Source organism: Cryptotermes secundus, unplaced genomic scaffold, assembly GCF_002891405.2.
Source record: "Cryptotermes secundus unplaced genomic scaffold, Csec_1.0 scaffold639, whole genome shotgun sequence".
NCBI classification, from domain to species: domain Eukaryota; kingdom Metazoa; phylum Arthropoda; class Insecta; order Blattodea; family Kalotermitidae; genus Cryptotermes; species Cryptotermes secundus.
Window position 1 is genome coordinate 466408 of NW_019743157.1, and position 16666 is coordinate 483073.

At 39.8% G+C, this 16666-nt stretch overlaps 1 protein-coding gene across 2 annotated transcripts; it reads right to left on the reverse strand.

Moving 5' to 3' along the window:
* Window positions 1-421: 421 nt before the first annotated feature.
* LOC111873934 (dehydrogenase/reductase SDR family member 11) lies at window positions 422-14472 on the reverse strand. Of its 2 annotated transcripts, none has more exons than XM_023869044.2 (7): window positions 14217-14472; window positions 10625-10757; window positions 8836-9004; window positions 7425-7554; window positions 5596-5725; window positions 2024-2179; window positions 422-811 (listed from the first exon to the last, which is right to left on the reverse strand). In XM_023869044.2, exons 2-7 carry the CDS (start codon window positions 10754-10756, stop codon window positions 767-769), a joined length of 762 nt encoding a protein of 253 aa, XP_023724812.1. In that variant the 5' UTR covers window position 10757; window positions 14217-14472; the 3' UTR covers window positions 422-766. The 2 variants fall into 2 exon arrangements, with proteins under 2 accessions (XP_023724812.1, XP_033611173.1); XM_033755282.1 differs by lacking the exon at window positions 14217-14472 and adding an exon at window positions 13356-13373.
* Window positions 14473-16666: the final 2194 nt, after the last annotated feature.

A 16666-nucleotide genomic window follows, 5' to 3' on the forward strand; every position in this document is an offset into this window, starting at 1 on the left:
ATATTATCGCTTCTCCTATTTGTTGTTTACAACAAAGATAAATTCAAATTAAATTCTGATGTCTATAACATGAATACTAGACAAAAATATAACTTCCACCTACCCTCATCAACTTTATCAGTATATCAAAAAGGAGTCTACTTTACTGGCATAAAAGTGTTCAACAATCTGCCACAAAGTATTAAAAACTTGGGCAATGATACTAAAAAGTTTAAATCAGAGTTAAAGAATTATCTACATGCTCATTCCTTCTACTCTTTAGATGAATACTTCAATGTAAATAGAGAATGATGTAAAATTAAGTTATATTAATTTTTAAGCTAAAATTGCCTGTACTTATGTATGTAACATTTTGACTTGTTCTGTATCCAAAGGTACTAACCTGCTTAGGATTTATAGAATGTAAATAAATTCAATTCAATTCAATTCAAGTTCCATGAGAGTTTGGTGGCAATCCCAGATGAACTGATATGGTTTTATTATAGAATTATTTTACACTGGTTTCTCATTTTATAGACCTAATTATGTAACATAAATATTTGCAAAACAATGCAACAGGATTGTTAATATTTCATTATCAAAGCCAGTTTGTTCTCACCTACTATTAAGACGAGCCTGGCAGATATTTCATTACTTAATCCATGGAGAATTTAAGAAAGAAAATATTATTGAACACTGCTAGTTTACAGAGAAACTAATTGCGTTTTCACTTCTTGCATTATTTGGTTACTTATAATACACACATTCCAAAGATGCTGAATTGTTTTCAGAGATTTATTTCCCCAACAGGTTTTATAGTCAGCTCATGAATCTGAAATCAAGAAATTGACAGTAATTAAAATCAGTTAATTACATTAAAGAATGTGCAAATTTCGTACATACTGAAAAATATCGCTTCTATCACCTGTGTACACTTGAATTATGATAAATCATTTGCACATTTTGTTAATGGTTATAATATAAACGCTGCCCAATAAATATCACTGCTACTAACATTAATAATCTCTCAGGCAAGATGGAACGTCAATATTGAGCAGAAAGCCATACTGGAGACAAGTTCTGTCTCCAACATTGGGGTTAATATTCATGTGATCCAGGGAAAAATTTCTGTGCATTTATTTGCCATAAAAACTTAAGGTCTGATATCCTTATTATTTCGTATGCAGGACATTGTGAGTTATATTCCTGAGATCAGGAGGCTGAATTGTGTTTTGCTGTTCAAGTAAATTAGAGTACTACCTGCAAACACCACAAAATATCTTATCTCTATTTTGGGACCAATTTATGCCCGACATATTCAATGTAGCGGTCTGACAGCCCTAACTACATGCAAAATAGATGAATTACACACTTCAAAATTTCGAAGAGGAAAGGTACAGGAACGAAATCTGCTAGGACTCTAGAAGAAGTCTACATCATATATTAAGTCATCCAATGTAGCAAGAGCTGTTAAGCATATTCTAAATCATCGAGGATGTTCTGCATATATAACCACTGTCTTGATGATCTGGCAGCTCACTAGACGTTTCCTGGTAACGGATCCTAAATATGTCCTTTGCTTACATTCTTACAGGCTGGGGTATGTTTCACAACTGACTCCCAAGCTGGTGGCCATCTCACACCAACCTCCTACTCTTCTGATTGACTGAACTCAACTAACTCCATCTTCCAACTTGCCCCGCTTATAATATCTCGGTACGGACCGCACAGAAAACACCATTCATCATTGTTGTAGTTTATCTCTTGCCTTGGGAACATGTTTGCTTGCGAAGCCTTTACTCAGTGACGGCTCTCGTATATTTCCTTACCTCGCAGTCGCTGCCTAGCAGCGGGCGTTCTTTGTAGAGTCACTGCTTAGCAACGGGTCTACATGCTACAATATCTTAACACAATCTGGAGGAATTCTGCGAGGCTACCAAAAGGATAGTACTAATTAATCACGGTGTACCGAACAAAAACAAAAAGTTTCGATTGCAAATTTTTCCCATTTATCACACAATATGATAACTGATGATGACTGTACCTGAACATGAGGTGGAGTACCCAGAACATACAGCACAGCGTCTGCAATATCACTGGGTTTCAAACACGGTATTCTGGTGTATATTTCTTCTGGGTTTAATGTCTTGTTAGACCCATGGCGTAACAGCTCCGTATCTACTAAGCCTGGGCTGATACTCTGAAAATAAGAGAAACCATAAGCACAAAAAATATTTTTCACAGTTCGACGAACTATGAATTCGTGCCCAAGACAATTCTTCATTTACTCAATTGGGTTAAAGACAGTTTTAAGCTTTCACCTCGGTTTTGAACTAATTTCTTTCCGTTCTTTGACGATGACACTCTAATATATTGGACTAGATTCTCGACGTTTCGGAGCATAGAACACAAACCATATTTTCTTTACACACGATTTAATAGCTCTACACAATTATTTTATTACATGAGTGAAAGGATTGCGCATCTTAATTTAGTACGTGAAATTAAGAAACGGCATTCTTTTGGTTGATGTTTCCCATATCGAATTTCAACATAATCTGTGAATCGGTTTATGCATGTATTGAAAGGTCACTTTATGGTCTTGTGTAAAGAGGGCTCTGTAATCAGCCAATATGGATGCAAATCAAGATGGGAGACTGCAATTACGCAAAGATATCTCATATTGAATTTTACACCAAAAATTAATTAACGGTTTATAACATCCATGGAAATAAATCTATTTACTGTTCCAAGTAAAGTGTATTTAATTATAGCTCAATATTGATAAAGATCTGAGTTGTCCAACAAATTTTATTGAAAATTTTTCATATGAAATTTTAAATAAAATTTCCCTGTCGTTTGGGCACTATTACTAACTCAGCCGACTACGGATAAACATACCTTCCGTATAAAAAGCGTTCTTCTTTACTTCGTAAAGAATGCCTAAAATATATATATCGCCTACTTTTGAAATGCTGAACGTATAGACAAGGGAGGTTTAAGAGTTTGCGGGGCCCTAGGCCAGTGTTAAGTGCGAGGCCCCAGGTAATTGAAAAGTATGGTGTGTCTTGATTGTGTGTTAGAAGGTTTATTGTTTTTAAAACCAGTGAAGGCGGGAAGCGGAAATGCTTTTTTTTTGTTGCACCTCGAAGTCTCATGTGTCCTTTACCCTCTCATGCAAGACAAGTTGTGTGACAGCCTCTCGCGGGACCCCACAAACCACGTGTTTTTAGGCCATGGCCTATTTCGCCTACGCCTTTTTCCTTCCCTAGGATATAGGCTGTTTGTTCGTTTGCTTGTTTGTTTGTTTGTTTGTTTGCTTGCTTGTTTCCTTGGCACTACAGCCCCAGTCGGCCTAGGCCTACCTCCATGAACTTCTCCGTTCACTTCGGTTTTTCTAGATCTTACACATTCGGTAGGGCTCCTTGGGCGGGTGATCAGCTCGTCGCAAGGCCTCTACCGGATGTAGGCTGTACTACTCGTAAATAACATTTTTTTTCAGGTTACATTGTAGGAGAGCATTTTCTCTCTCTCTCTTTTTTTTTTGTGGAAGAACATTTGAAGACACAGATTGTTTCAAAACGAAGTATTCGAGAAAGCACAAATTTAGAATTCACATTAAGAAGTAATTTGAATTAATTGAAATTTATACGTGTCAAACCATCTAATTTTGTTAGGACGGCGACTTTCAGGAGGCGACTGTGGGCTGGGCAAATGACAAGGAGTGAAGGGGCAAAAGATACGTATTCGTCTGATGGGGTCGTTTTGGAAAGCGAACAACTGGAAGAACAAGAGGATGATGATATTAAGATGGATTGATGGAGGAAGGCATGGGCGCCCCTAGGATTTCTTTCCAAATGGAAGTAAGTTTTCTAAAGGGGGGTAGACAAACTTACGTCTAAACCATTCAATATTATTTTTACTGATCATCCAAGATTATTCGGGAGAGGAAAATACGTTAAGAAAAATATTTTTTATATTAAATTTGGTATATTTCCTTATTTTCTAAATTTAAATTTTGTTCCAAAAATCCGGGAGGGAAAGACAGTCATGGCACCTCACATATTTCCGCGCAGCCCATGACGGTAGGTTGATGAAAGTGTGTGACCGATTACTCCTTTGTAGTAATATACTTCGCCCAATTTGTATATATACATTTATATTTTTATGTAACCATTGTAATTTACAAAACCCAAAATATGAATTTGAGGGAACTGCGTAAATCATCACACGATATATTACGCTACATGGCATACAGTAAGTAGCAGTTGATGCAATGTGGAGTGATGTCATACGTAAATTTGTAGTCCGGGGACTCCCCTTTGTGTATGTAATGCGTGATGCAAGCCCCAAGAATATATAGCCAGGGACTTCACAGAGGTACTTCCCAATGTATGACCAATGAAAAACGCCTGTTACTATATGACGTTATGCATAGTGACAGCAACGGCCACCTTTACCCATCCGTGGCGACAAAGTCTGCCTACGGAAGCTAACTGCTACAAGTGTTTCAAGATCGTATCCAGTGGCAGGCTTTGGTGTTAGCTGAGTCAAACTTTCGTATTCAGCTAGTTCAGCTACTTTTGACCGTTTAGATCAGGGGTCTCCAAACTTTTCGAAACGCGGACCACATTAGGTAATTAGCACTTTCAACGGGCCGGATAAAATGAGAAATTAATAACTCTAGGTATATGGGTTTTATTGAAAGCACAGAATTTCATAAACTAAATACAAAGTACGTGAGAATAAATTATCGTATATTAATGACAACAGGCAGTAGCAGCAAATGCTCATATTTTCATCACAAATTGTAATAAAACAATTAATGTGAATGTTGGAACTCTTTTTGCATTCTTAAAATCTGATTAAATTGAGGTGATGATGATCTGTTACAATTACACTGCACCACTGCAAGAAGTCCTGTGCACAAGACGGCTAGTAACGAACTGCTCGCGCTACCTACATTGCCACGAAGTGACACTGCCGATCGAGGCCGAACAAGGACGAAGAAGTACCGCGCAGTATACGGTCCAGAATTAGTAAAATTGTGAATAATATTAATATTAACATAATATGGAATATCAATATATTTTAAACACAATCTTAATTAATGAATTTGAAATCTAAGAACAAGTATTCTTTTTACCAGTACTCATTGGAAAATTAGTTAAATTGGCGCATTTCTGCACAATTCTTTCACGGGCCGGATAAAATCACATCGCGGGCCGTAGTTTGGATACCCTTTGTTTAGATATTCCATAGCTAATTGAACTCAACTGTGCCGTCTCCTCCTTCAGATCGCAACAGTCGTCCAGCTATTCAAGAGCTTCCCACAAATTTACGCAGCCCTCAGATTCGTTACCGTGTCCACAAGAGTGCGATATTCGTCCCTATCCTAAGTCACATGGTTCCAGTCCACACCATCCTATACATTTTAATATTATCCTCCCACCTATTTCTACGTCTATTTAGTTGTATCTTTCCTTCTGACTTTCCCACCAAAACTGCAGCAATTCCTCTTCTGTCCCATGTGTGCTACTGTTGTCAGTGAACGTGACCTATAGAGGTACCGTATTTCGCTTAGCTTGGCGTGTTCCAGGGTGCAACTGTGCTTACCGTGACGCGAATATTTGAGTGCTGAGACACGAGTTCCTTTCTCAGACCCTCAGTCAAGGCTGTGACGGCGTGCTTAGTTGCAGAATACATATGGAAACCCGGAGCCGACACGTCGTAATGTCCTGCAATGCTGAAAAATTATCATTGAAGTGCCGTGATTATTCAGAACTGTTATGGCAAAGGAAAAGTTAGGCCTTTCCTCAATTAATTATGCACTTCTACATGTATAATATAAACTCCGTAAATGTAACACTTTATTGTAGGTCTTGTCCCCCTTCTTTTACACTACATGTTTCGGCCGCAATCGGCCATCATCAGGTGTATTTCANTCTTACGTTATTCCTACATATTTATACTGTTATGTGTATTTACTTTGTGCAGGTTCTGTGTGTTAAATATTAAACCTAAATTGAGAATTAAAAATTTAAACCAATCGATGTGTGAATATTAATAAAGATTTTAAACACAACTGACAAAATCGACAAGGGAATTTCTGGAATATCGGTGCCGATTGACGACAGAAAATGAACAATTGGAAATCTGGAATTTAAATGTTAATATTGAGTGCAGTGTGACAGCTACGTGAAGAGAAATACACCTGATGATGGCCGCTTGCGGCCGAAACATGTAGTGTGAAAGAAGGGGGACAAGAACTACAATAAAATGTTACATTTACGACGGAGTTTATATTATACATATAGAAGTGTGGAATGTAACAGAATGCTTAAATGTAATATAATTATGCACCATGACATAAAGAGATATTGGGGAGCGGAGTACAGATCCACCACTGCAGGCTTCGGCACTGGCCGGAAGTTGGTACTGAGCTTTACTCCCAGGATGCTTTAATCCCGGGGGAACAGTCATCGGTACCCATTGGAGAGGAGGCTGGACGGACACCAGAACCAGTCTCGTTGCTATCGAGAACATAAAAATTTCTTGCTCCTCCTAGAATCGAACCGTGGCCTTCCAGCCAGTAAGCCCCCGCTGTACCGATTAAGCTACCCGGCTCATTAAGATTGTTTTTATATAAAAGAGCCCATAGGACTTCAAAATTTTGAGCTGTGTTATCTTCTGGGATGTTATGCATGGCAGGAAGGGGTTAGTTCTCCTAGCAGCTTGTGTCTTGCTGGTTGCTTGATAGGTTTACTCTTTGACCCTGAAGATGGGGGCAATACTGTGACGTGTAGACCCATTGTTGGGAACGGGTCGTAAACACGTTTCCGTGGATATGGATACTTGGAAACAGCCATTTGATAGGTAAAGCCTCCATTGCTGTGCAATGGACGTGTTTTCCGTGAGGTTCGACCCGAGGCTATATAACAGTGAGTGACTCTGGCTCCAGTAATTCCAGTGGAGTGTCAAGCCGGAAGAAGATGACAGTGTACAAATGGTGAATTATCAAGAACTGAGTTAAAATGGGAGTCATAGATCAGATCGGTATAGAGAGGGCACCAATCAGAATGCAGGGAATCCAGATCAGAACTGAGTGAGTCCTCAGCAGTCAAGGAAGAAGTGTTCGGTTGGAGATTTATTGCGAGTTATTGTAATCTATTGTGATTACGAGTGATTGCACAAGGTGGTGCCACAAATCAGGTCATCCAATCCAGAACCAGTCTTATAAGACACACCCTTACACGTGACAATACGTTCCGCCGTAAGCTTCTGGCAGGCTACATGGCGTCGTACCCCAGAAAAGAGTATTCTTCGCGTTGAATTGAGGTTAAGCAAGGACCTGGAATAAAGATATCTCGGTACAATTATCCCGGCACAAAAGTGTCAAGGGTGAGTAAAAACGGGTCGAGCCTCTGTACTCCGGCGCTGCGTACCTGTTGATGTGTACCACGTGTCCGCCGCCGTTGCTCCGTTCCCTCATGCTCTTCAGCGCCTCGCGTGTGCAGATGGACAAACCGAGCACGTTCACATGGAACATATTGAACCAATCGTCGGTGCTGCCATCTAGAAGTGTCAAGCATCGACACGAATAAATACTTATACACCGCACTAGGCCCTGGGGTTTACACAGCCTCTAACAGAAATGAGTACCAGGAATTAATTAAATAATTTTCCTGGGGAGTAAAGCGCGGCTGGCGCGTAAGGCTGACAGCCTTACCGCCATCTTTGAGTCGATTGTCTAGATAATGTGGGACCCTTAACGTCTCACAACCCTATGGGCCTTCACGGTCTGTTACAGGGATAGCTTTACTTACTTTTTACTTCTGTATTTAAGCATCCTGTTGATGATCAAGTCAAGGAGGGTGAGGTTGGTAGGGCATGTAGCACGAATGGGGGCGACGAGGCTTGCATATAGAATATTAGTGGGAAAGCCAGAAGGAAAGAGACCACTCGGAAGACCAAGGCGTAGGTGGGTGGACAATATTGAAATGGACCTTAGAGAGATAGGATGGGATGGGATGGATTGGATTGATCTTGCTCAGGATAGGGACCAGTGGAGGGCTCTTGTGAACACGGTAATGAACTCTCGGGTTTCATAAAATGCTGGGAAATTCTTGATTAGCTGCAGAATTGGCGGCTCCTCAAAAAGCGCTGAGCTCCATTAGTAAGTAAGTAAGTAAGTAAGTAAGTAAGTAAGTTGCATTACTATATCTAAAACTGTTTATTGTACTATACAGTCTGTCAAAAATGCAACAAACTGTTCCCTCTTTCTTACACTTTCGCACAACATGTTTCGGCCCTAAATGGCCATCTTCAGGTGTCTTACTATGCTAAAACTGCTATACTGCACTAATATTGTCCATTCGTCGCATATGCAACTGCACTCTTCATGGTTTAAAACTCCATAATCGTAGTCTAACTGGCATGCGCTAATGTAGCAACACTTAATTTTAAAAAAGTAAAATGTATTAAAATTCCCTTTAAATTTTGTAAAATTCATGTTGATATTGATCTGTATCCTTTACTTCAGATGTTTTATTGCAGCAGCCTGTTCTTCTATTCCTAAGCCCGTTGTTGTGTTACGTGTGCACTCTGTAATTTTGCCCCTTGCCTGTGCGTTGTCCCCTCTAGTAGCGTGTGTCGTTGTCTTCACTTGTCATGTTGTGTCGAAAGTGAAAGTGTAAGAAACAAGGAACAATTTTTTACTCTTCACAGAATATTACACGTATTTCGACAATCATATCGAGTAAAACGAAATGTTTTTCAATGAAGGTTGCTAAGAAACTTTCACATTTAATTATCGTATGCCATTTTGAAGCTTCCAAATCGGGTGGGGGGAAATACCTGATAGCAGCGTCTCGTGTACCACCCCCGCGTTGTTTACGAGAATATCCACGCCTCCCAGTTTTTCCTTCACTTCCGAAAAGGCGTGAAGAATATCTTCCTCCTTTGAGATGTCACATTTGATCGGGTGTAACTTCCCTGGACTCCCAGCTAGACTATCTGCCAATTCCTAAAAGAGAATTTCCCTGCTCAGCCGTTACCAAGAAGTGGGAGAAACAGTGAGGTTATGATCGCAATGTTATCACATGCAGTATAGTTATCTGCAGCCCGGATTCTTGAAATGGCTTTGCTAGGAATAGAGCTGCTGAGAGCACGAAACGTCCATTCACTATCCTTTAACCATTTTAGCCACAATGGTTATACAGGGTGTCCCAGGAGGAAAGGTCAGCATTTTTGGATGTCACAGTATCGGTCATTCTAAGCAAAAAAATGTATATATGTTCATGTGATCTGGCTCAGGATAGGGACCAGTGGAGGGCTCTTGTGAACACGGTAATGAACCTTCGGGTTCTATAAAATGTTGGGAAATTCTTGAGTAGCTGCACAATTGGCGGCTTCTCAAGAAGGGCTCAGCTCTGTCAGTAAATAAGTCCTATTCCGAACGGTTTCCGAGATAGAGCTATTTCACTGTACTCTGCACAGGCGAACAACATGTCATGTCCTCACATGAGTTGCAAGGTGCATTGATGTTGACGGTGGAATTTTTAAAAAAATATATATAATACCAGGTAAACTGTACCAACTTTGTCATTTTAACAATAAATACGGGCATTAGAAACAGTACGTAATATCTCTTTCTTAGCAACGTTTTCGGAATTGTACAGTGAAATAGCTCTATCTCGGGAACCGTTCGGAATAGGACACATGTACATATACACTTTTTTTTGCTTAGAATGACCGATACTGTGACCTCCCAGAATACTGACCTCTCCTCCTGGGACACTCTGCATGTATCCCGCTTTAATATGAAATATAATTAAAGTATTATGCATATCAAGACAAAATGTTATTTAATGTACTGAAGGAAACAAATCATATTCGTGCTGACAAACGGCCTACACTACTTTTGATCAACCAGAAGATCTATTCCTGTAACAGATTATTTACTTTCGTTTTATGTGGGCCGTGCCATAGCTCAAGCGGGGTCAGGTCATGTGGGATTTGTGGTGGACAAATTGGTACTTGGGCAGGTTTCCTCCGAGAACTTCGGTTTCCCTTGCCAATCTTCATTCCACCAATACCTTCACAGTCATCATCATGTATCATCTGGGGCTGGTACAGTAGGCCAATAGTTGACACAGTACCAAGTGTACTCAGTCTCAACCCACTAAGAATAATAAAAAAATACGTTTTATGTGCTTAAAGATAGTTAAACAAAGAGAAATAAAGCGAATATGCTACAATCGTGACGCTATGCGTACGTCTCCTAGCTTGAAGAGTACTATCTTCTGGGATATAACACTGTCTAGTCCAGCAGAAGTTTACTGAAGATTCGGTTGAATATATCGAGACTCCATTTTCAGTGTCGAAATTGAAGCCAGCAGGAAGAATCCAGTAGCAAGCAGGTCTTGGCTTTCTCTTCGATTCTGAATATGGGAAGTCTACTGGCCTGAAACATCGATGAACTACAAACTAAATAATATCAGAGGCCATGAAATAGTGGTCTTCATAATAATTGTCGTGAGAAAACCAAAGACAACATTTCTTAACTTGGTTCCTTTGTCACGAATTCTGTGAATGTAGAAGGGGGCGAATTTAAAACGTATTATAAGGAGCAGGGGCAACCCACCTGAACCTTATCGACGCGTCTCGCAAGCCCAGCAACCCGAAGACCATGTTTGACCAACTCGAGGGATATTGCAGCTCCAATTCCGGAACTGGCACCTGTCACAACAGCAACTCTGTCCCTCCAACGCTGCATTCTGGAGGGGGAAAAAACAACAACAACAACAACAACAACAAACTATCAACTCTCAACAATAATTATCAGAAATACCTGCAACTGATTAGCATTAAAGAGCAAAGTTTATTTTGGGAAGTTAATGGTCGCTCGGCACGTCAAGGATTCCAAATATTTCATGAAAAAAAAAAAGAAAAAAGAAAACAGACTCTATGGCTTGAGTCCCGCAGCGAACTATACCGACCGAGAGTCCACCGCTTGTCGGCGAAGTTAGTGCCAACTTTAGAGGATAGAGAATGTCGCGTGGTGAGCGCAACGAATCCCCACGGCCGTTAATTTCGGTTTTATAGACCGGAGCCGCTATTTCCTTGAAATAGCTCCTCAATTATCCTAACGAGGCTGAGTGGACCCCGTTCCAGAACCACTACTTCTCAGAAAATCTGGTATCACCGGGGAATCGAACCAGGGACCTCAGGATCTGTAGCTAGGAACTCTGACCACCAGACCAAGTTACACAAAAGCCCTAGAATGGACTATGTTCTGAGGTAGTTTCGTTCTGTCCACATCATCACATCCTATTTCTTTAAAATATTTTCTTCTATACACTTATCTACACCTGTTTCGAACGAAGCACCTCCAGATTAGAATTCTATAACGTTGTAACTAGACTGCCTGTGCGGGTCAGCTCTGTCGGTATAGCAACGGGCTACGGGCTGGAAGGCCGGGGTTCGGATGCCGGAAAGGGCAAAATCTTTCTCATCATGACAACGTCCATACCGGTTCTGGGACCCGACCAGTCTCTTATCCAATGGATACCAGGGCCTATTTCCCCGAGGGTAAAGCGATCCGAGTCTGAAGATATTTTTTTTATTGCTAGTGGGTGGGACTAAGTCGCTTGTACTGCGACCACTTCTGGCCTGTTGTACCAGCCCCAGATGATAGGTGAGGGTGATTGTGGAGCAATTGGTGGACTGAAGATTGGCAGGGGAAACCGAAGCACTCGGAGAAAACCTGCCACAGCGCCACTTTGTCCACCACAAATTCCACTTGAGTCTGAAGATAACTCACCTTCAGCTAGTGCCAAAGCCAAGAAGGGTGGAGCTATACGTCCACTCCCCCATATACCTGTATCTTCATGACTTAGTGCTTAATTAATTAAGCATAGAGACAGCTTTAATTTTCGATGTTAAATTTTCTTCAGTCATCCGTTGGTTCTTTTATTCCGGTTCCTAAATTTCTTCTCAGTAACGTAATCTCAGGTATCAATATTCTGTTACCTTCCCTTACGATGAGAGACAAGATTTCACACTCACGTAAAATTACAGTTTTTTTTTTCTGTGGCGCTACAGCCCCAATTTGGGCCTAGGCCTACCTCCATGAAACACTCCGTTTCACTTCAGTTTACTAGATCTTACACATTCAGTAGGACTCCTTGGGCGGGTGATCAGCTCGTCGCAAGGCCTCTACCTGTACACAAACACAGAAAAACGCACACAAACATCCATGCCCTGAGTGGGATTCGAACCCACGATCCCGGCTTCCGAGCGAGCGAAGACAGTGCATGTCTTAGACCGCTTGGCTACCGTGACCGGCAAATTATAGTTTAGTTCCCTCATATCAAACAATAAGACGTTCAGACCGGTTCAGATATTTACATTATTTTCCTTATCATGAAGAAATTTAATATACTCCATCCACTCTGCGAACCAGGGTGTCATAGCTAGTGCAGGCAACCTTATGGAAGAAACGTCCTCTGTACGTACGTACGTACTCCCGCCGGGGTATAAATACCGGAAATACGCTGACAATAGAATCCAGTAACCTTCAAATGATGACGAAATTGTCTACATCACCTTCATCTGTTTACTATCATATCCCTAAAATGAATAATATCAAGTTGGCCCCTGGTTTTCTGAGGTACATGCAACGCAAAATCACCCTTGAAATGACATCAAACTGAATCTATGTTTTATAAATATAGGTTGGAAAACGAGGCAAACACTCAAGAGATAAGGCATGCAAAAGGAATGAAAGAAAGAAAAAATAAGACTTTGTACAACAAAATGATAACGGAGAACTAATCAGGTAAGAACTTGTTTACCTGAAACACGGTTTGAAACTGATGCAACGAACTTGCATATACCGGTATGTAGGAAAGGGAGCCGGGATAGCTTTGTCGGTATAGAGACTAGTATATGTACGACCGGGTTTCGATTCCTGGCAGAACAATACATTTCTTCTTTTCTCCATAGCATGCAGATTTTCTGTGGTGGTCCATGCAACCTCTTATCCAATGGGTACCGGGCGCTCTATCCCGGCATTAAAGCGGCAGGAGCGTGAAGCAGAATATTCACCTCCATTTAGTGTCCATGTTAAGAATGATGGAACTAAACCTCCACTCCCCCATATACCTTCATCACATAGTGCTTAATTACATCAGGAGTACAGGGGATAACTTCACGGGGCTCTGCGTGAACCGATAGGAGTAAGGGAAACGAGATACGAGACAACACAACATAACATATCAGAACAAATTAATTTTCATAGTCATCGCCATAAGAACGTCAAATCACACAGTTGAGTGCACTGATAAATTCTTACCGGAATGTACGTTACTTACCCATGGAGCTGAGCCCTTCTTGACGAGCCGCCAATTCTGCAGCTACTCAAGAATTTCTCAGAATTTTATGGAACCCGAAGGTTCATTACCGTGTTCACAAGAGCCTTCCACTGGTCCCTGTCCTGAGAAACATCAATCAAATCCATACTATCCTATAACTCTAAGATCCATTTTAATATTGTCCACCCACCTACGCTTTGGTCTTCCCAGTGGTCTCTTTCCTTCCGGCCTTCTCGCCAAGATCCTATATGCATTCCTCTTCTTCCCATTCGTGCTACATGACCTGTCCATATCATCCTTTACCGGAATGTTCCTATATTAAATGCTGATAAATAATATAGTGCCCCTATCCCACCCTTCTCTTAGAAAACCTGTACGTAATACGATCACTTTTAGAGAATAATGATAATTTTAAAATAAACTTTATTAATTTAAATAAATATTTGAATATATTTAAATATAGTAATTCTACATAAAAACGTGAACATGACAAGACTAACAGCAATGGATCCATTGCGACACGCAGTCCAGTAACGAACGTAGGTGTATGCCACTTTCCTCCAATATTCTTGTATTATCTCCTTTATCAAAATAATCCCTTTTAGGGCCACAATCTCCCACTGGCTCGCTTGCAGCACAAATTCCTCTCCTCCATTTCTAGATCTGCAGTTTTCTAAAACACAATTGCGACTTACTCTTCCACCCTGAAGATGAATGCAGTACGTTCCTCTGAAATCTGTGAACTTCTACCAGACCCTGGCGTCCGCAACCCAGAAAATATTATTTTCAGTACCACCATTTCATTTGAGTATCGTAAAATTATGGAATCAATATATAAGCCACAAAAATAAATTCACTTACTTATGTCTTCACAAGTCCTGAGTTTATGTCTTAAGTCACAAACTACACTGCGCGTTATAAGCAGGAAAACAACTTCTTATATTGAAAATGAAAGTACATTGCAAGGACGTCACTCGGTGGAACCGCTTCCGCATTTGTTGATAACCTTCAAAACATATCTGCTTCGCATTCACCAAGGGAATTTTATCTCCGTGAATAAATTCAGCAAAGCAGCGGTCCAAACTAAACAAAACCGCTGGTTTCTTACGAATATAACATTACCAGCCTACAGGCTCGATAACCATTATATCGAAAGACGCATTATCGATAGGACATATCGATTGATCACATATTTTAAAACTATGACCTCGAGTCACTTTTATCTCTCAGAAGGTTTCGTAGCCAGTGCATAGCGTAGTAAAAATGAAAATGTAAACATATTAAGATAACAAAACAATTAGGACAATGATAATTATGTGCATGGATGTAGGGTCGACATACGTCTGGAGAGCAAACTCATGAACTTTTGATCCAGGGCTGACAAAGTAGGATAGGAAAGTAAGCGATTAGTTCTTCCCAGAATTTGTTCTTGTTTACAGTAAAGTTTCGAGGACATCGGGGTTTATAATCTCGTGCCCTACTTAATTACGATAATGTTTGCTATTGGAAATTTATCACATATGTGAGCCATAATACAACAACTGACTCAAGGAGCCTTGGTCATGTTTTCTTCAATATTACTGTCTACTTTTCTTTCTAATGGGTTATTTATGATGTTGGTTTTTAGGCTATAGAGCTTCGAATGATAGGAAGATTGAAGAATGGTGAATTGTAAAGAATTTGTAAGGAAGTGGTCGAGACTTACTCGAGGTACAATCCAAACTCTCACATCATAATTCTTTAAAATCCATTTTAGTACTTTCACCCCACCAATAGCTGTTCTCTCATGTGGGCTTTCTAGTCAGATTTCCCAGCTGAAATTTTGTACTGGTACACATCTGCATATGTATGGCTACCCATCAAATCCTCATTAATTTTTCAACTTAATAATAATATAATATATGGTGTAGACAAATTATGATGCCCCAAATTATGTTATATTCTCCATCCTCTAATTATATAATCTCTCTCTGGTCCAGACATTCTCCTCAACATCTTGTTCTAAAACATTCTCCATCTGTGACATTCTCTCAACAAACAAACTCCGTAGGCTGTAGTCCTCAAGCAAACTATACCGACCGAGCAACCTCCATTTTTTGGCGAATTTAGTGCTAACTTTAGAGGATAGAGGGTGTTGCATGGTCAGCGCAACAGATCCCCACGGCCCTTAATCTCGGTTTAATCTTTTTGAAGAGGAAACTGTTGTCTTCTGTTGTTAGTATATATGCATGTCCCTTCAATGTGCTTGTGTGTTGGAGTTGCTGCATTGTGTTCTTCCTTGCTGCGTGTTTGCTGCGTGTCTTGTTCCTGAGTGTTTTACCTTAAGAACAAGACACACAGCACGGAAGAACACAACGCAGCAGCTCCAACACACGAGCAATCAAAGGGACCTACATATATTTTAAAAAACAGAAGAAATAAGTTTCCTCGTCAAAAAGATTTTAAACAACTGACAATGGCCATATTGGCCGAAACATTTTGTGAACTTTTAAACTTTCGAACTTAAAAAGTTTTGTGGGATGTGATGTTACATGTAAGACTGTGAATAATAGATGTGAAGTGAAAAATCCTTCTTGAATCACAAAACACTGAAATCAAAGTAACTTTTGGTATATGCACAGCACTCTTCAAAGAACGTTTTCCGTTAAAACAAAGAAGGATTCAATCTGATATTACAAATTTACAGACAAATAGGAGTGAAAATTTTAGTAGAGAATAATGAATGGACTTGTTTAAAATATGATGAAATGTGATATTGCTAAGAGCAAATTTCTTGGTCATTCAGCAGAATATAATATCAAACTTACTGACTATTGACTGTGATTAGATAAGTCTAAGTTATCTGTTCTGCTACATATCCAAGTGATCATCACATGATATATTTCAGTATACTTGAAGACAAAATTGGACATTCAGAAACAGTTATGCAATACTATCATTCAGTTAACAAGCAGATTTTAAAATTATGAAATGAAAGCAGTTTAATTCAAGGCTGTATCATTTCTGAAGTGGAAAGATAAACATGCAGTCTTCTTTCCAAGAATTCATAGCTACATTTAATGTGAGACTGAGTTTATGGACAGAGTGGTCAAAATTACATAATGAGGAGCTGTTTAAGTTAAAATCTGCAGCATATACAACATGCACTGGGTTTATGATTCATAATGTTTTACAGAGGAAAATTTTAAAAATAATATGTGTTCATGTATAAGATGCATTGCAAATTTTAATTCCATTTTCAAGGATAAACTCATTTCTTTCACAACGTTAAATACAACACAATTAAAAATTGTTCCTGTGCTTAAGTAATT